General features: G+C 36.5%; 3 protein-coding genes, 2 long non-coding RNA genes and 2 pseudogenes across 15 annotated transcripts in view; 2 read left to right on the plus strand and 5 right to left on the minus strand.

Annotated features, from left to right (window-relative positions):
• Positions 1 to 1,252, minus strand: part of LOC109124856 — a 2,884-nt gene extending 1,632 nt beyond the window's left edge. For 9 of the 11 annotated variants that reach the window (XR_002037992.1, XR_002037989.1, XR_002037991.1 and 6 more), the window contains exons 1-7: positions 1,183 to 1,252; positions 1,025 to 1,072; positions 867 to 952; positions 749 to 786; positions 491 to 542; positions 382 to 413; positions 207 to 259 (exon numbers count right to left, since the gene is read on the minus strand). This is a non-coding gene — a long non-coding RNA (uncharacterized LOC109124856). Of the gene's footprint in view, position 1; positions 49 to 206; positions 260 to 381; positions 414 to 490; positions 543 to 647; positions 787 to 866; positions 953 to 1,024; positions 1,073 to 1,182 lie in introns of those variants that run through there. The other 2 variants (XR_002037993.1, XR_002037990.1) reach the window with 2 other exon arrangements.
• Positions 1,372 to 4,782, minus strand: LOC104786454. The gene is made up of 13 exons (XR_767504.2): positions 4,554 to 4,782; positions 4,357 to 4,437; positions 4,149 to 4,216; positions 3,891 to 4,013; positions 3,457 to 3,693; positions 3,287 to 3,345; positions 3,170 to 3,201; positions 3,025 to 3,065; positions 2,481 to 2,664; positions 2,305 to 2,394; positions 1,776 to 2,054; positions 1,570 to 1,694; positions 1,372 to 1,480 (listed from the first exon to the last, which is right to left on the minus strand). It is a non-coding gene; the product is annotated as an uncharacterized LOC104786454 (long non-coding RNA).
• On the plus strand, positions 10,376 to 10,810 carry LOC104789106 (uncharacterized protein At4g04775-like). Its single transcript, XM_010514850.1, has 2 exons — positions 10,376 to 10,537; positions 10,616 to 10,810. The coding sequence occupies exons 1-2, from the start codon at positions 10,376 to 10,378 to the stop codon at positions 10,808 to 10,810; spliced, it is 357 nt and encodes a 118-aa protein (XP_010513152.1).
• LOC104789107 lies at positions 11,269 to 13,350 on the minus strand. The gene is made up of 4 exons (XM_010514851.1): positions 12,402 to 13,350; positions 12,210 to 12,329; positions 11,560 to 12,110; positions 11,269 to 11,307 (listed from the first exon to the last, which is right to left on the minus strand). Exons 1-4 carry the CDS (start codon positions 13,348 to 13,350, stop codon positions 11,269 to 11,271), a joined length of 1,659 nt encoding a protein of 552 aa, XP_010513153.1.
• Positions 15,193 to 17,038, minus strand: LOC104786458 (annotated as a pseudogene).
• Positions 17,285 to 18,148, plus strand: LOC104789108 (annotated as a pseudogene).
• Positions 18,260 to 19,883, minus strand: LOC104786459 (40S ribosomal protein S3-2). Its single transcript, XM_010511879.2, has 5 exons — positions 19,762 to 19,883; positions 19,518 to 19,665; positions 19,240 to 19,411; positions 18,738 to 18,924; positions 18,260 to 18,655 (listed from the first exon to the last, which is right to left on the minus strand). The coding sequence occupies exons 1-5, from the start codon at positions 19,789 to 19,791 to the stop codon at positions 18,440 to 18,442; spliced, it is 753 nt and encodes a 250-aa protein (XP_010510181.1). The 5' UTR covers positions 19,792 to 19,883; the 3' UTR covers positions 18,260 to 18,439.

Consider the following 19,917-nt stretch of genomic DNA (forward strand, 5'->3'; position numbering starts at 1 on the left):
TAAACTGGTTCTTGATTCCCGCTTAACAGATTGTGCTCTTCCGAGTATCTGAAATTGCATTACAGTTTATAAATAATCAAATAAATATAATCTGCGATTTAAAGCAACTTGTTGACTTAAAGATTGGCAAATCAAAGTGGACGAGAAAGGAAGACGTATTGAGCCAAAGACACCTATAACAAGAAGAAGCAGTTTGATATTGTTACCTTTTCTGGTTCTGAATCTTCTTCTTTCTTCAAACCCATAGCATATCACCCATCTGCACAAAAATAGAAAATTAGAAGAATCTTCCTTAATACATTTTACTAAATCTTAATTATAAAAAATCAGCCTTAACGAAAACAAAATCTGAGATTATACTGGAAAATGTTTTTTTCATACCTTATACTTAGCTTCAAGCTTTTTTTCCAAACCTGCAAAGCGAAACAAAACCTGAGATTCTTGTTACACTGTTGGTTAAAAAACAAGAAACAAATAAAACACAATATACTTGCTTCTGGACTCGATTCTTTAGTACGCATATCTTAACTCATCACTCAGACCTGCAACCAAAACCATCAATGGTATTAAGAAAAAACTCATCAATCACTAGAATCAGTTCTGGATTTGGCACTGGAGTCTGAAGTGTGAAATTGTTCTTTTCATACCTTTTACTCAGCCTAACAAAATATAACTCAAAAACGTTACTGTGAAGAGCTCTGAAAAATAATTTACTGGGAAATTGTGTGTTTTCATAACTTAAACTTACCTTCAAGCTTTTTTCAAACACATCCAATTTATGCAAACCTGCAAAACGAAATATAAACCTGAGATTCTTGTTACACTGTTGATTAAAAAAAGCCAGAAACAAATAAAACACGATATACCTGCTTCTTGACTCCATTTAAAAAGAAGAATCAGTTTGACGTTGTTGCCTTATTGGTTACGAATCTTCTTCATTCTTCATGCAAACCTGCAAAACGAAACATAAACCTGAGATTCTTGTTATACTGTTGATAAAACAAAAACAAATAGAACAATGTACCTGCCTCTTGACTCCATCACAGGCCGTGCTCTTCCACTTGAGTAGTACCTTGTTGTTCAACCAAGAAAAAAAAGAAAAAAGGATCATTGGCTGGGGGAGATAGAAAAACTTGAAACATAAGAAAATAAAGAAAAGCAGAGGATTTTGAGATGACTTACAGTGAAGAGGATTCTACCATCATTTGGGTCCACGAGTTCAGCATCATCCCTAATAATATTTCCATCATCTAGAGAAGCACAAGCAGGAAAACAAAACCAATTAAAAAAAAAGATATCTCAGTCTCACATATGGATGAACAAAAACGAAACTTTTGAGCGATTGTGAGTAACGAGTCTGACTTGCCTGACTTGACAATTGAGCTTCTTCTCTCTACCAAAAGAAGCAAGTAGTTCCTTACAAGTCACAACACCAGGATCACTTGTCATGTAAGAATTGGAACTAGCAGGAAGCCTATCACTGAAAAAGAAAGACAACCAATAATGTAAAAACATATGGATGGGGAACTGAAACGAATGCTTTGAGTGATTCTCAACAACGAGTCTGACTTGCCTGACTTGACGATTGAGTGAGTCTGACTTCTCTCTACCAAAAAGAAGTACGTAGCTCCTTACAAGTCACAACACCAGGATCACTTGTAATGTAAGAATTGGAACTAGCAGGAAGCCTATGACTGAAAAAGAAAGACAACCAATAATGTAAAAAACATACAAGTATGAGACAATAAGATAATTAAGTGTTCTAAACTTCGTACCTGGGGGCAGAAGCAGTCTCTTGTCATTGGCATTTTAAAGTTTCGACTAACAACATGATAGAAGCTAAGAAGACGAGGATAGATAAAGATCAACTGGGCTCAAAGTGCTAAACCTCCAAAGACGCATCATGACAGCTCAACCAAGATCACCGTCATGACAACAACATACTTACAAGATAAGTCCCCTCCCTATGAGTGATAAACCTTGATGCTTTCGTACGTCCTTGAAAAATTATGATTCATCGTCCTGGTTTGGAACACACAGCCACAGACACAAACCTGTATCGCCATTTCACCAGGCAAAAGAAGAAAGGAACAAACAATTAGTTAATTAAGATCCCCATATAATACCAGAACGAAACTCTTACTTCAAAAGCAAAACATCAATACCACCTATGTAATTATAATAGCAGAACAATTTAAAATTCCCAATATAATACAAAAGTGAAACTCTTATTTTAAAAGCAAAAAAATTCACACGAAAATCAAATATGTAGATTCATAGGTTTAGAAGCAAACGAGAAGATACCTCTGACTTGTTCAGGCCTGTTTACTCTCTCGTCACTTTAACACTGTTATCGGTCTTAAAATTGATAAATACTTCAAGAGCCGCACGAACCTGCAACAAAAATCCTAACTACAGATGAATCCAAAATACAAATATAATATTGTCAAGAAAAAAAATTAGAATGAAAGTTCCGAGACCATCCAACAGCTCCGAGAAGAGCATCATCTGATTGCTTTGCTATGAACCTTCTTGCTTTAAAACACAGATTCTACATTGTGTTTTCTTTGTTTCTTGTTTTTCTTTCTATCAACAGTGTAACAAGAATCTCAGGTTTATGACTCAATACATCTTCCGTTCTCGTCCACTTCGATTTTCCCAATTCTGCACAAAAATAAAGAATTAGAAGAAGCTTCAATACGATGATTGAAGGAAGAAGAAGGTTCATAGCAAAGCTCTCTCTCTCGTCCACTTCGATTTCCCAATCTTTAAGTCAGTAAGTTGCTTTAAAACACAGATTCTACTTTATTTCAATTCTTATAAACTGTAATGCATTTTCAGACACCATTTAGCTCTCTTCGAGTATCTGAAAATGCATTACAGTTTATAAGAATTGAAATAAAGTAGAATCTGTGTTTTAAAGCAACTTACTGACTTAAAGATTGGGAAATCGAAGTGGACGAGAACGGAAGATGTATTGAGTCAAAGACACCTATAACAAGAAGAATCAGTTTGATGTTTTACCTTTTTGGTTCTGAATCTTCAAACCATAGCATATCTCCAATCTGCACAAAAATAAAGAATTAGAAGAAGCTTCCTTAATATATTTTTTAAAAGTCTGAATTATAACAACCAGCATTAGTGAATAATGGAACATGTTTTTTCATACCTTATACTTAGCTTCAAGCTTTTTAAGCAAACCTGCAAAACGAAACCTAAACCTGAGATTCTTGTTACATACTTGAATAAAAAAACAAAAGACGAAAATAAATAAAACACAATGTACCTGCTTCTGGATTCCATTTAGCTCAGTAAAATCAAGGGTTTTGTTCTGAATTATGGTACCTTGTTGTTCAAAAAAAAAAAAAGAAACAAAAAGGATCATTGGTTGAGGGAGATAGATAAACTTGAAACAGAAGAAATTAGAGAAAATCAGAGGATTTTGAGATGACTTACGGTGAAGAGAATTCTACCATCATTTGGGTCCACGAGTTTAGCATCATCCTTGATAATATCTCCATCATCTAGAGAAGCACAAGCAGGAAAACAAAATTCTCAGTCTCTCATATGGATGGGAAGTAATGAGTCTGACTGGCCTGACTTGACGATTGAGCTTCATCTCTCTACCAAAAGATTGAAGTAGTTCACAACACCAGGATCACTTGTCATGTAAGAATTGGAACTAGCAGGAAGCTGATCACAGAAAAAGAAAAACAAACCAATAATGTAAAAAAACATATTAAGTATTAAGACATTAGTGTTCTAAAATTCATATCTGGGGGCAGAAGCAGTCTCTTGTCATTGGCATTTTAAAGCATCGACTAACAACATGATAGAAGCTAAGAAGACGACGATAGATAAAGAGATCAATTGGGCTCAAAGTGCTAAACCTCCAGAGACGCATCATCACAGCTCAACCAAACCACACATCACCGTCCTGACAACAAACTTACCAGATAAGTCCCCTCCCTCTTAGTGGTAAACCTATAGAACACACAGCCACAGTCACAAACCTGTATCGTCGTTTCACCAGGCAAAATAAAGAAAGAAAGAAAGGAACAAACACATTAGTTAAATAAGATACAAGAAGGAACTACTCTTATTTCAAAAGCTAAACAACGACACCACCTCTGTAATTAGAGAGATACCTCTGACTTGTTTTGGGTCTATCTCTCTCTTTCGTCGCCTTGTGATCGCTACGTTATTAACCCTAACCCTGCAGTGAAAAGAATCAATTCATTAGAAAGAAAGAAAGAAAGAAGAAAAAGAAGAAAAAAACGATTAAAGAAGAACAACGCCGATAAGACAAAGATCTTTTATTTTGTAATCGATCAGTTTGAGTCACCGAACACGCACGCACGCCGGCGACCGTGTTTGTTCTGAGTCGAATCAAATCATCGTCTCAGTCCTCGTCCACGAACACGCAAGAGTCAAGACCTGTTTCAGTTTCACCCAAAAATAGAAACAAACCCTAAAAATTTCCAAAAGCAAAAAAAATAAACATTCACACGAAAATTTAAATTGAAGAAGAACACGAAACGATACGTCGATACCTCCTCTGACTTGTTCTTCAGGTCCGCTTGCTCTCTCTCTCTCCGCCGTTAGGATCGAACGGTCTCTCTCTCTCTCTCGCCGCCGTTAGGATCGATCGGTCTCTGTCTCTCTCGCCGCCGTTAGGATCGAACGGTCTCTCTCTCTCTGCCTCACCGCCGTTAGAATCGAACGATCTCTCTCTCGCACTCCCTCTCTCTCTCTCTCTCTCTCTCTCTCTCTCTCTCTCTCTCTCTCTCTAAACTGATTTTGATTTCTCCAGGAGACTGGTGGAGCGTCAGAGAGTGTTTATAAAACGGTCAAAAAAAAACGGTCAGAAAAAAAACAAACGGTCAAAAAAAAACAAACGATAAAAAAAAAAACAGTCCAAACCCAGAAAAAAAAAAGGGAAAATTATAAATAAAAGAGCTTTTTCCAAAAATTTGTCCATCTACACTATTTTTTTAAAAGTTTGGTTAAATAGGTTTTATAATATAAAATTAGTCAATTATGCCCTTAATTGTTTTTTCAGATATATTTTGTTGATTTTTTGTCTCCTGAAATTAAAAAACATCAATTAATCGGTTTTTTGGGCTTCATCGAGTGGACCTAAATTGTTGTGTTTTGGGTTTTGACAAATAAGGGAAATTGATCGATTGGAAACCAATTAAGGTTAATTTTTTTTTCCCAAAAGGGCTAATCTCGACAAACCCTTCCGCCGTATCTCACCATCGTCACCATCTCGTCGTCACCATTTCACCGTCGTCTCTCACCATCGTCACCATCTCACCGTCGTCTCTCTCCATCTTGACCATCTCACCGTCGTCTTTCTCCATCGTCACCATCTCTCTCCATCTTCACCATCTTCCGCCAATTTGATTTCTTCACCGTCTTCCGCCGTCTATCCATCTTCACTGTCTTCCGCCTTCTATCCATCTGCTTCTTAGTCGTTTTGGTGGTCTCCTCTTCACTATCTCAAGGTCAATCCGGTTGAATTTCTCTTCTCCATTGCTCCTTGTCGATCGAATTGGGTAAGTTAATTTGTGTTTTTTTTTTGCATGTTTAAATTTTGTCCTTGTTTAATCTCGATTTCAATCTAGAATTGTCCAATGATAAGTAAATTATCAAATTTTCAGTTTGGATTTCTCTTAATCATGACTCCATGTTTATCGAATTTGGTATGTTTAATTGTGGAATTGTTTTGGTAATTTTTAACTTTTATTCTTTTGTAATCTCTATTTCAATCCAGAATTCAAATGAACATCAAAGTTTTTTTATAGAACATCATAGTTTTAGTTCCGTTTAGCATATTGACCATATAATTCTTGATTTTTTTTTGCATGTGGATTATTATTTTTTGTTTTCTGTTGACTTTAAAGTGAAAATTGTGTACCAGGGTTGATGAAACAAGATCGATAAAGCTAGTTAACAAGAACAAGAGTGATGATCGAAACATTTGTGAACACTTTTTTTGAACGATAAGGTTAGTGAAAAAGTTTGCATAAATCTCTTTTTCATATAAAGTTCTTCGTTTCTTCTTTTTCTTAGTTTGTTTGATTCTAAGTAGGGTGATATGAGCTTAGATATGAGTGAGTAGGGTGTTGATTGAAGCGTATCCACACTTGTAGCAGCAACAGATTGTAACGTTGTTTTGTTTTTATCATCATTTAGTTAAAAAGTTTGCATACATCTCTTGATTTTAGCTATGTTTGAAAAAGTTTGCATTAATCATATGGATTTATTGACTGCTTCTCTATATCAGTCATGACCCTCTTTATATTCTCTTTGCAGTCAATTATATTTGTCAGAGATTGACCTTGGCTGAGAGCAGAATTGGATCATAAGGAGCTTTTGTCAATGTCCTCAACAAAAGCACCATCAGATTCTGATACAAGTAAGAACCGTGATTTTTTTTTTAAATCGTATCTCGTTTGTTCTTTTCTTTTTTTTATTTCAAGTTCCTGTTTGCATATAAATGATTAGTAGTCTTAGTTTTCATTTATGTCAGATAAAAAAGGTTTGCGTATGTTACTTGTGAATCATTTTATTCAACTGTGAATTATTTTTTGGGTTTTATATATCTGGAATCACGGTTTGGTTCCTTTTTCCAAATGTTTTTGTTTTTAAAATCATGTGTTGCATCTAAATGATTAATAAACAAAGTTTTTTTGTTCTTAAATCATAGCTTTAGTAATCTGTATTTTCTTAAACTAAATGCTTGTTTGGTAGAAATTATATCTTGTTTGTTGACCTTATAAGCATTATATTTACACAAATACACTATCTCAAGAAATTGAGTAAGCATCATCTCACGGTTTGCTTCCTTTTTGCGTATGTTGCATCTAAATGATTAATAAACATAAACAGATTTTTTTTCTTCTTAAATCATAGCTTTAGTAATCTTTAGTGTTTGACTCTATTGGTTCTATTGGGCTTATGGATTGACTCTATTGGTTCTATGGACTTATAAATCATACTTTTAGTAATCTGTTTTTTTTTTGTTTTGCAAAATTGAAGTCTCATATCTTTGTTGATTTATTTCAGTTTTGGCTAATTTATACTAATTCATTTTTTACTTTTCTCGGCAGGAATGGAAAAGAAGTACCCTAAACGGCTTATGGAAGATGGAAGCGAGCCACAAGTTGGGCAGATAAATAACACTTGTCGAATGTCAATCTTACACAAAATCAAGAAGGCATTACCAGAAGAGTATGAGATTGTGAAGGGTGATCCAGTTTTCGCATCTGTATTTGCATTGTATGAGAATGGTCTTGGGTACTCAGCTCGGTTGATACACAGCATCATGTGTAGGCAGTTGGTGACTAAGAGAAGACATGAGCTGTGGTTTGTGTTTGGTAAGAAGCCGCTTAGATTCTCAATGCAAGAATTCCATGCAGTTACTGGTCTTAAGTACTCAGCCGATTTCAGTCATGATTCAGAGAGTTGGACAGATGATAATGGGTTTTGGAGCAAATTGTTGAAGAGAGGTGGTATCATTACCATTCAAAACTTGATGAAGACCCACCTTGAAGCAGCTCCATCATGGAGAAAACAAGAAGATAGAATTCGGTTTGTGTATGTTTGTGTGATTGCTGGGTTGGTAGTGGCTAAGGATGAGAAGAAAGCTATACCACATTCATACATCAAGCTGGTCATGGATCTAGAGAAGGTTAGGACTTATCCTTGGGGTCTTGTAGCTTTTGACCATTTAGTTAGCTCTATAGTGGAAGCAAGAAAGAAACTGAAGAACCCCATTAGTTACATCCTCAATGGTTTCTCATATGCTCTTCAAGTTTGGGTTATGGAAGCCATTCCTCTTATTGGACAACTTATGGGAGAGAAGATTGACACAGAGATTACACTTAGCCGAATCTCTAATTGGAAAGGTGCTGCTAAAGTATCATATGATGAGCTCCTCCTTTTAGAGAAATCAATTGGAAACAAGGTCAGTTGACTTCTTCTTTTTTCTTTTAAGTTTAAATTCGAATACATTGAGTTTTTTTTTTAATTGGTTTCTTTGTTTTTGTTTTGTCAGGATGTTGTTTATTCATGCATTTCCTCCACTGGAAACTTTGATATATTGCAGTCCATTGAATTTTTGAGGGGTGATGAAATTGAAGATTGTGAAGTGGACAACTTGGAAGCTTTGATCAGATCTGACTATGATTTTGGAGATCATATTTGGGAGAGTGTCGAAGGATATGGTGTGGAAGATGATAACATTGAGGATGCTGGTGTGGAACAATCTCAGACTGTTGGAGGGGACAATGAAGTTTCGGTTGGAGAGGAGAGTGGTCAGAAGCAAGCTGATATCCCAGAAGTGTCTAGCTTAAAGAAGAGGAAGAAGAAGCTAGTTGACCATGGAGCAGAGACACGGAAAAGAATGGTCTTAAATCAGATAGCATCAACTTCACATTGTTCTTGTGGAGATGATATGAAGCGGTTCTTTAAGGAGTTGATTGACTCTTCTTTCAAGAGCTTCACAGAGACCTTTGGAGAACGATTGCTAACTTTGGAGAAAGATGTATCAGATATCAAGGCCTTGATATCCAGACCAGCAGCAGTGGATCCTAAGCCAGCAGTAGTGGATCCTAAGCCACCAGTAGTGGATCCTAGTCCATCACGAGTGAAGCCCAAAACTTCGGTACGTAAGAAGTAGCTCAAAGCCTTGTTCGATTGTAATATGTTGTGTGGTCTTTCCTTTTTCTTGTATCCTTGTTTGTATGTGTATGTTGTAAACATAATTTATGTGTTGTAACTTATGTGTTGTAAACTTATGTGTCATAATTTTTAAGTGTTGTAACTTTAACTAAAGCCTTTCATAATTTTTTGTTTTTTTTGACAGGTTGAACTGTTTGATTTAGATAATCTGTTGATAGACCTCAATGTAGATACACAAGACTATCTAAAGAACACAGTAGGACACTTATCTCAAAAGTCTGTTGTGTCCGGATTTGATCCTACACTGAGTCCCAAAGATGCGGGTAAAGATGAACCGGATGCGGTGTTGACTTTCGTTTCTGATGATCTATGGAATGCTTTTGAAGAGTGGAGTAGGATCCACTACGAGTACGTGATTCAAACATTTTTATATACATGTTATGATTTATCAATTTTTTTTTTTTTAATCTTACAATTGTTTTACTTTTACAGAAGCATTCAACTGGGTCCAACTTTACTTGATCGAGAATTGTTTGAGCGAGTCATGATGGGTGGCAAATGGCTTGGAAACGAGGTACGTGTCAATCTTTTGAAATATTATATTTTATATTCTTAAAGTATGACAAACTTAAGTCTTTAAATATTTACAGGAAATGGATGCAACGATGTATATTTTTCGGGAGCATACATCTTTAGGCCGCCTAGAGTTGGATCGTGTAGGTTTCATGAATTGTCAGTTTAGCGAGCACGTCAAGGCCGACTACAATAAGTTTAGATCGACAGGACGAACCCACACTTGGAATCACCTCTTGTTAGAGTATGCCAAAGGTGAACTGCCATCTCATGGAAAGACAGGAAAAAGTTGGGCTGTAGATTTGGAAAGAATTTATGCACCGGTCTTCATTAACGGTAATCACTGGATCTCAGTTTGCATTAACTTCAGACTAAGAACAATTGAAGTCTTCGACTGTAATCAATACCAAAACAGAAGACACGTTGAGCCATTCGATAATGTCATCCCTCGTCTTGTGAAGGAGATTCACAAAAAGGTTGATGGAAAAGCTCCCTTGTTGACTCCATACGAGATCATCCAGGTTCGTATGCCACCTAAATTAAATCGGTCAAGTTGTGATTGTGGAGTTTATGCCCTGAAGTATATCGAGTGTCACATGCGTGATCTATCTTATGAGTTGATTGACGATGAAAACATCAAGCAAGCTCGTTTGAAGTTGGCAGTCGATCTTTGGTCAGCAGCAAAGGATCCTGTGCTAGTGGAACGAATGAAAACTTATGTGCGTCCAGTGTATGCGGCTGAGTTTGTAGACCTTGGCTAATTTTTAAGTGTCTTTATGATTGTTTTGTAAATGATGGTTTTTGATGCTTTTGCTTGTTAGACTAATATAAGAGTCATTAGTATTAATCCTTGATGTATATTTGCTTTAGGACTGACTAATATGAGACTCAATAACATAACCTCATAAGCATAAGAACACAAAAACATACACGATTTAAACATACAGATGACCCGATGTAAGCATACCGATGACCCGGTTTTTAATTTTAATATTTAAGGAAAAAAATAAAATTAGGGATCTTCTTTTCCAATACTTGATCTTCTCCAATACTCTCTTATTCTTCTTTCCCGATACTTTCTTCTTCTTCATCGTAAAAACTGATAGGAGCCATGAGCCAACGTTCTTCGGCTGGTTCGTCAGGGTTACCGTCCAGAAGTTCTCAGGTTGGAGTTCCATGTAGATGCTGGTGTGGTGGAGAGATTAGAACCTACACCTCAAAGATGGAAGAGAATCCCTGTAGAAGATTTTACAGATGTGTTGTTGGTGTGAAGGTAATTTACTTTTATCTGTCGTTATTCATCACAATAGCTGAAATTTATTAAATATTGTTATCCAAACAATGGTTTTAGGAGAAGAAGGAAAAACACATGTTCCGTTGGGTTGATGATGCTGTACTAGAGGAGATTAGGATGGTTGAAAGCAAACAAAACCAACTCTTAGAGGATCTAAAAAAGATGGTACCAAACAATGTGGAGCTCCAAAAGGAGATGGTGAAGGAGATGGAAGAAAAGATGGAGAAGCATATGATTGAGATCATCAGGTAAGAGCTAATGGTTGCAAAAGAGAGTATGGAGAAGTCGAACAAGCAGAGGATTTGTGTACTAGTCGTATTGGCAGTTTCAATGGCGTGGCTTTATAAGAAGATGATATGATGTCTTTGCTTTCTGTATTTTGTTGTTATGCTTAACACTTTTTGTTAGTCTTGTTTTTTGTACTCTGGTTTTAATGAAAGTTTGATTGAAAGAAAACTCAAACAAGGAATTTCAAAACACATGAGTGAAAGTTTGATTGAAAGAAAACACCAGCAAGGAATTTCAAAACACATGAGTATTTTATTAGTCTTAAATCAACACCATCAACGAATTTCAAAACAAATGAGTCTACTAATCGAAAATAAACACCATCATTCATCACAAAGGTGCTGCCATGAAACACAACCCACGAATTTCAAAACAAATGAGTCTATTAATCGAAAATAAAAACCATCGAACACCATCATTCATCACAAAGCAGCTGCCGTGAAACACAACCCAGAAGCTACCTGAAACATAACGAGTACCGTAAATATAAATGAAATCAAAAATTCAAAAACAGGAATCTTAAGTTGATGCACTAACCATTGTTATATCACGATATCACAAGTCGTTCTGTTATGCCCTTCTTTGCCACACCGCGCACACTTATGTCTCTTTGACCCTTGTGAGTTTTGTGATGATTTTATCTTGTCTTCAGCGGATTCATATCTTCTTTTTCTTCGCCGTCCTGGATGTCTTCTTGTTTCAGGTGGTCGAACTTTTGCATCTTCAACATGCTGTGGGACTCGCCATTCTTCTTCAGGAACACCTATTGGATTAATAGTTTCCTCATATTGCGATCTCCATGCAGTAGTGGTATACACATCATCAGCATAAGGATATAGATCCTTGCCTATATCCTTATGCTGAACTTTTATAGCATGTCTACAAGGAAGTTTTTGGATGCTGAACTTTCCACATGAACAAGTCCTTCTTTCTAAGTCAACAATGTAGTCTACTCCATTACCTTTAACCTGGATCTGCGATCTGCTCATCAAATAACCGTTCATGAATTTACCTTTCACTATTCTTCTTGAAATCTTTTTCTCCACCTCAACAGTTAAAGGATCTTTATGCTTTGCACTTAACTCTCTACTCTCATAAAACCAGCGTGTCATCATTTCTCTGATGCTGTCTAACAAAGGAATTATTGGATACTCTCTGGGTGTCCTCAAAGCAGCATTGATTGATTCAGCTGCATTGTTGGTGTTAATATCATACCTATAACCCGGAAAATGACAGCGAGCCCATTTTGTCACATCGGCTTCCTCTAGATAACTTCCAATAGCAGGACTAATATTATTAATTCGCCCAAACTCTTTCTCAAACTCAGCAACTCTATAAGCTTTTGATGCTTTTGCAACCTTACCAGCGACACCTCTGCCCTTATGATATGTTATCACATTACTAATCAAGTGGTGGATGCAAATACCATGTTTAGCCAATGGATAGATGTTTCCAATTGATTTAGCAATCGATGTAGCTCTATCTGACACAAATGATAAACCTTCTTCATCAGCTATAACCATCTTAAGTTGCATAAAAAACCACTCCCATGAACAATCATTCTCAGAATCAGCAATTCCAAATGCGATTGGATACAAATTGGAGTTACCATCTACAGCTGTAGCAACTAGGAGAACCCCTTTGTATTTATTCTTCAAAAATGTACCATCAACTACTATCACTTTCCGCATTGACTTGTAGAACCCTCTTGTTGATTGACCAAAAGAAATAAATAGATATTTAAATCTTCCCTCAAAGTCAATTTCATAATTCGTGAACGTACCAGGATTCGCTTCTTGTAGCATGTGCAAGTATTTTGGAATCTTAGCATAACTTTTCTCAGGAATTCCTCTAACTTCGTTAACTGCATACTCCCGAGACTCCCAAGCTTGGTGATATGTTAGCTCGCAGCCGTACCTTGAACGAATAATATTAACTATATCATTCGGTTTAGGACCTTCCTTCACACCCTCATAGCTTTGCTTAATGAGATGTCCAATTGTTCTTGCAGATGGAGTCCTACAAAATGAGTTTTTTTTTGAAGGGGCACATGTATGGTTACCCACAAACTTGTTGATTTTGAAATATGTAGACGCTTGTAAACACTCAGCCCGGAGACGCCAATTACAAACACTATCAATGCAGCGTATACACCACCATCTCTTATCAGATTTTGTAATCCTATAGTCGCAGTTATATTTCATTGCATACATTTCCATAGTAGCCTGTAAAGCTTCCTTACTGCTGAAATATTCACCATTTTTTACCATTGAATCTTCCAACTTTAAACCAGCAGCATCACCAAGATTAGCATCAGTAGGCTTTTCTAATACATCATTAGTCGGCTTAGGTGAATTCCTTGAAATAATACCTACTGATTTTCCCACATCAACTTCCACATTACAACCATCGCTACTATCAACTGACAACTTATTCAGATCGAACTGGACTTTACTCCTATCGCCATCAACTACTCTTTTGAATGTAACACACAACCGAATCATGTTTATCTTTTTCAGATATGCAAGAAAATTATTCATACCTCTATTATTTGTCAATACAACAGGAGGACAATCAACTTTAACCTCTGTGGGTAGATAACTGAATTCCACATCAAACATATTTTGCTCTATTTCATAGTCTTCTGAAACCATCACCTTCAACTCTTCAAGAGATGTAGTGGGTTGCAAAATCAGTAATCTAGCACGTTTTTCTTCATCATCAATAAATCTCCACTCCTTCTTGGCATCCAGTGTCCATACACCACAAGTAACATAGATTTGCATCATAAACAGGTAAGTGAAAGCTTTTGTGGAAGGTGGAAGAGATGGTGACCGATCACGTTAAGGTATAATGTCGATTTTTCTTAATTTGTTTAGCTTCTAAATAATTTAGAATACGTATTCTAAAATATATTAGAACAAATCTAAACAATAATTACGAAATCTTAACCATAAATTAAGAATATTTAAAAAATATTTAAAAATATTCACTTTCCTTATTTAATTTATTTTCTTTCTATTTTTAGGGTATTCTAAGGTTTACAGATTACAAATTCTAAAAATTTCTATGATATATCTTCTACTTGTTTTAGTATATAGGGTAAAACGTAGAAAACGAATTCTGAATTGATGTAGAATGAAGAAAAACGTAGAATACATATTCTTAATTTTGTAGAACATACAAAATTCAGGTTCTGAAATTTTTAGAACAAATTTTCCGTCTAAACTTCGTAGAACATTTACAAACTGTAGAATGAACAATCTAAATGTTTCAGAAAGAGAAAAAATCGTAGAAAGTCTATTCTAAACAATTTAGACCAGAAATCAGCAATTTACAAACTGATTTTTGACACCCAAAACATTTTTTTTTCAAATTTTTTTTTTAACAGTTGTATACTAACATGGGTTTTCTGTTTGTTTATTGGTTCAAATTTTTCAAAACTTCACTATTTCTATTAGTAGGGGCATTTTCGTCACAATTGACAATCTTGAAAAAAAAGTGTAGATGGCCAAATTTTTAGAAAAAGCTCCTTTATTTATAATTTTCCCAAAAAAAAATTTATATATCTTTTTTTAATTTATTGCTTCGTTTGGAACTTTCTGGATTAATAATGTTTCTACTTTCTTAATACGATGCGTTATTGTTTTTTCATGTAAGAAATAATAATAATAAAAAGCATTTCGTTTGGGGATTAATGGGCCTTTTGTTGTTTCTTTTTTAAGCCCAATAATAAATTTTTTTTTTTTTTCTCATCTCTTTTATGTTACTAGCAGAAAAAGTTAAGAAGAACTGAAAGACTCTTTTCCGGTCAGAGACTTCTAAAATCAAGATAGGATGAAGAGAAGAGACTCTGATCCGGCCAGAGTCTCTCCCCAAATGTGTCACATAGGGTTTGATTTTTTACTTGGCAAGATGAGGGTTTTTGGATTTGGACAATTCTTTGAGCAGATTCCACAATGATTTTCTCATCCCAACTTTTGTGTTTTTTTCAATAGTTAGCTATATAAACTACAACAAAAAAAACAAAAAACAAAACTACTAGTTCACCTTCCTGTTTCTTTAAAAACCTAATAATAATAAATGAGATAAATTTCACATCTTATTTATTTTGCTCACCGCGCCGAGCAAATTAACAACTAGCTGGAAAGCCTTGAGAGACCATTGATGAGGTTGTCTACACAACACTTAAAGAAAAGTGAATATGCATATTGAGAAGCGTTAGACACACATATTACATAACATGAGACACTAATATTTTGTACTGCAACCTAGAACTAAAGCTATGTTATATAACAACTTCAAACCCTTGAGAAAACATCAAGTATACAACAAACACACACAAAAAGTGAAAAGAAGTAGCTGAAAGAAGGGACCAATAACAGAACATAGACCAAACTATATAGTTCTGTTCTAAATACTAGAACCAAAGCTTTGCTAATATTCTCAGAGATTAAAAAAAAAGGATGATACTCTCCCATTTATTCGATATAGTCGATGACACCGGAATAAGGATAAACTGGTGCGAGTACGGTGATCACATATTAGTTGGATACTGCACTTTGATGAAGCTCCTATAGGAACTAGTCTCTCAAGTTGGCCTTTCAAAGCTTCATCAATTCGTGTATTGTAGCAGACAATCAATTGTTCCAGATTCGGCATTGTCTCCAAGAAATACTTGACTTGCTCTCCATCTGCTTCTGCTTCTCCTTCTCCGTGTCATCGCAGTAAAAATAAATTTCGCCAACTACGAATGTCCTGCGACGACGATTTGCATAGGCACCCGTCACCATCCTCACACTTGACTGTTTTCTTGTGATGGAGTCCCTAAATAACAGAGGAAATAACTTCAAAGCCTATAATTTTGTTTGAATATTTTATACTTTAGGCCAAGGATATGAGTTGGTACTTCAAAAACGAGGGTTTCTAGACTTGGACTCTTCTTGAGTAGAGCCGGCCGCAATGATTCCCATCCTACTTGCCGGTGAGTCTTGACAGTTAAATGAATCAGTTTTTTGAATACCGGTATTGGTTTACAACAGAAAGTAAGAGCCTGAAACAAAAAGAAACAGATCAACTTCATTTGCAAGCCCATGTAGCACTTACTGAAACAACGGAGGGTATTAAGATACAAACCTCAAGAGTGCTGGCATATAAGTAAAGATCTGAACATTGCTTATCCTCGTAAGAGGATCAGTTGCGTTACCGACCAAATCTCCGTAGCTTGCAAGTGTATGCTGATCACGTGTCATTCGAAGACCGATACTAGCTTCAACAAATGAATCGAATTTCACAATATCATACTTCTGCGCAACATGATCAGAGTATTCAAAGTAGACAAGATTCGGTGTATCAAATGTAACACTATCTGGATTCTGGTCAGAGTCTTGACAACGTAGCGTTAGTCTCTCGAGGGTTTTGGAAGACACAGAGCGGTGCCAATAACCATCCCAACATAGATTGATCATAACTAACTCCTCAAGGACAGGACAGGCAGAGACAAGCTTGACGAGGTAATTATCACCGTCTCCAAAGCTAATGGAATCAAGATAGAGAGTCTTAAGCTTTGGAAGGAAAACATGTTCCATATGCATACCACCAATCATAGCAGTATAGCACCATTTCCAGTTTCAATTCTCAGTCTAACTAGTGACTTGCTCATAAAGACACGTGCAGGCATCATCAAATTCTTCCAATCAACAGTAACGCGTAAATCAAGATCCGATATCCCACGTAGCATCACATTTGATATCCAACGAGAGACAAAAACTGGATAGATACCATGTCCACACTTAAGAGAGAAACTTCTGGTAGTAGAATCCCCCTGTGAAGCCAGAACTCTCGTTACGAATCTCATTAAAGTTATATGAACCTCATTGGTCTCTAGTTGGTTGACCAGTTCAGGACGCGAGCATTCGGAATCATCGAAATCAAGATTTGGTTTGGCAGCAAAGAGATAACGTCATTTCTTGGAGAGACGAGATGTTAACGCAGCTTCTTGGAGAGCTTCTGGTAGATCGCTGATTATATCTTTGCGCCTGCTCCATGTTTCCATCTTTTTAGAATTCATAGTGGCATAATGAGATCTCAAACCTGAAAAAAAAAAAGACATGATCTTGACTCAGAAGAACACAAAAACAATTGTAAAGCCATTTGTACGATCTTCGTCCTAGAAAATAAGACATATTAATGTACAGATCTGATTAACCAACAGCGTGATGATGCAATCTACGAAGCTAATTTAGATAACAAATTGAAAAATTAATGGTACATTAGAGTAAAATTCAGATTTTAATTGTTTCAAACCTTTTTCAACTTTGACTTTTTCATCGGTCCTCCTTTTCCCTCGCCGTAAATACCAAGTCTCAGCCCAAAATCTCCTCTCTCCTCTCAGTTAAAAGACTAGAGAGTTGAGACCTTTTTTCGACAAAATGAAAGATGTCTTCTTCCTCTGTATCAATCTCTATCTTGGCCGTGGTGGCCTTGCAACTACATTTTATCCACAGTGTTCNAACACATATGCATCAAAGGAGAAGGGACATACAATCAGGAGAGTTCATATGAGAGCCAACTCAAACGTCACCTCGACTATTCGATTAACAATTATCTAGACTACGGTTTCATCCACGGTGTAGGTGGTGAGGGTCCTAATACCTTCTACATAAAGGCTCAGTGTCGGGGCGATGCCTCTGAATCCGAGTGCCGCTCTTGCCTCGTTACCGCCTTCTCTGGGGTAACGTCATTTCAATATAATCTATTAGCCTGTGACACTTCAGTTGGTTGTACAAAAAGAAGTATATATACAGTACAAACAGACAATGGTTCTTGATTCTATTGTAAAATATGTGACAGATTCTTAGGAAATGTCCGAACAACAAAGGGAGAATCATATGGTACGACAACTGTTTTCTCTACATTTCTACGGTCTATACCTATCAGAAGATCGATTACAAGCACTATTTGTATTTGCACAATGCTAAAGATGTGAGCGGCGCCAATGCGAAGTTGTTCAACCAGAACACGAGGGCTCTCCTAAATAAGCAGAAGGAGAAAGCAATTCGTAAAGAACAGAAGCCCTATACAAGAGACTACATGTATGCGACTGCCGAGGAAAGTCTAGGGACGATGAAATTGTACGGAATGATGCAGTGTACACAAGACTTATCTTTTAAAAATTGCAGTGTGTGTTTGGATTCGATTATAGCGAAGCTTCCCAAATGCTGCAACGGTAAACAGGGAGGAAGAGTTTTGAATCCTAGTTGTACGTTTAGGTTCGAGATTTACCCTTTTGTAAAAACATAAACGAGCTCCAAATATTGAGTTTTCTTGTTATGTTCGAATAAATGTTTTGAGCAAATAGAGTAATTTACCCTGTGATTTTATGTGCATAACACACCATATTTGAGACTAACATAATTTTGGAACTCAAAACATTTCAACCTCCAGAAAACTTGACACAAGTTTGAAACAACATGAGAAAAAACTTGTCTGCTTCGAGGATATAAGAGATACGACTAGTGACTGTCAAAAGAGGCATAAAAGTTATAACAAAAAGATCAAAATCCCATGGAGTAATTGTAAAAAAAGTCATCTCTAGGCCACTGGAGGGACCATCGCAGGGTAATCTACGGCTGTGAGTGGAGCCTCTGGCAGAAGAGCAGATGGGGCAGCAACCTGAGCAGGTGCATAGTGGGCATCGTCTTCTTTAGGAGCATGAATGATCACAACATCAGGCAATGGTGTCTTTGGTCCATTAATGCCCTTAGGGTCCCAATCAAGCATAACCTTAACCTTGATTCCCAACACACCCTGCACATGCGGTTTAACCAGACTTAGATTGGACACATTGCTGAATCACTTATTCACTTTAGAACATCAGGAATAAACTTACCTGTCTAAGCAAAACATGTCTCACTGCAGAGTCAATGTATTCCTTAGTTGGTTGACCAGATGAAACCATGTAACCATCCTTGAACTTCATCGACTTAGCACGTGCAGCACGGAGCTTTCCACTCACGATGACCTCGCATCCCTTAGCTCCACTCTCCATAACAAATCTCAAAACACCATAACAGGCCCTGTACAGGAAAATAACCATTGCAGTATTAACATCTTGGGGATGAGTGAAACAAGAGATGTCAACACTCAGGACCTAGACAAGAACTGGTTAAAACATTATGTATGATCAGCGTGTTCAGGAGAAACATAGCAATTACACAAAACTCACATAGCGTGTGCATTTGAAGATACCACACATAGAAATACAATTACAGTTATATCCTATACATTTTTAACAATTAGGTTTGGTAAAGTGCTTATAAGACCAAGTAAGATAAACAAAATGATAGCTCAATTACTATTTATAATCAAAATATACAACAGAAATGTCATACCTACGAACAGCAAGACCACCGAGAAGCTTGTAACGTAGAGACTCAGCCTGAGCAATGGCGCAGAGACCTCTGTTGTTAACCTTTTCAGCATAAAGCTCAACACTGTCTTGAGGAAACTTGAATCTCTTCTGAACAAGTGATGTCAATTCCCTAATTCTCCTCCCCTTCTCACCTTTAAAACCCCAAACAACATTTCCCGATGATATCAGATCTCAAAACAGACTCACACAGCTCTCCTAATTCGAAATGCAATAAAGATCAATCAACAAACAACATACCGAGAACGTTCTGAGTACGGGTAGCTCTGATGATAATCTCAGTCCTCATTGGAGTAACCCTAACCTCAACACCAGAGTAACCATCCTCTGCAAGCTCTCTAGTCAGAACCTCATTCAATTCAGCGTAGAACACACCATCAGCTACAAACTACAAACACATCAACCAAAATCAGTTTCAATACTACACACAGAGCAAAACAAATCCATTGATAAATGAAAGCAAAAAATGAAATCTCAAATTCACCTTTCTCTTCTTGCTAATTTGAGTCGCCATATTTGTGGATTTGATGATCAGCCGATCTCTGAAACCCTAAATGTTGCAGTTATCTCAAAGAGGATCGGTGAAGCAAGCTCGTGTTCGTTATCAGATATGATTTTTAGTATTTATATTGACCTAATT

The sequence above is a fragment of the Camelina sativa genome, chromosome 5 (assembly GCF_000633955.1).
Source record: "Camelina sativa cultivar DH55 chromosome 5, Cs, whole genome shotgun sequence".
NCBI lineage: Eukaryota > Viridiplantae > Streptophyta > Magnoliopsida > Brassicales > Brassicaceae > Camelina > Camelina sativa.

Coding starts and splice junctions, on each gene's coding strand:
- LOC104789107 (XM_010514851.1), bottom strand. CDS start 13,350: ATGATTCGGTTGTGTGTTACATTCAAAAGAGTAGTTGATGGCGATAGG. Junction 12,330..12,401: donor TGCTGATTCTGAGAATGATT/GTTCATGGGAGT, acceptor CATTTGTGTCAG/ATAGAGCTACATCGATTGCT. Junction 11,308..11,559: donor AGCATGTTGAAGATGCAAAA/GTTCGACCACCT, acceptor GTTATGTTTCAG/GTAGCTTCTGGGTTGTGTTT.
- LOC104786459 (XM_010511879.2), bottom strand. CDS start 19,791: ATGGCGACTCAAATTAGCAAGAAGAGAAAG. Junction 19,666..19,761: donor AAATTAGCAAGAAGAGAAAG/GTGAATTTGAGA, acceptor ATGTGTTTGTAG/TTTGTAGCTGATGGTGTGTT. Junction 19,412..19,517: donor CCGTACTCAGAACGTTCTCG/GTATGTTGTTTG, acceptor GGGGTTTTAAAG/GTGAGAAGGGGAGGAGAATT.
- LOC104789106 (XM_010514850.1), top strand. CDS start 10,376: ATGAGCCAACGTTCTTCGGCTGGTTCGTCAGGGTTACCGTCCAGAAGT. Junction 10,538..10,615: donor GATGTGTTGTTGGTGTGAAG/GTAATTTACTTT, acceptor CAATGGTTTTAG/GAGAAGAAGGAAAAACACAT.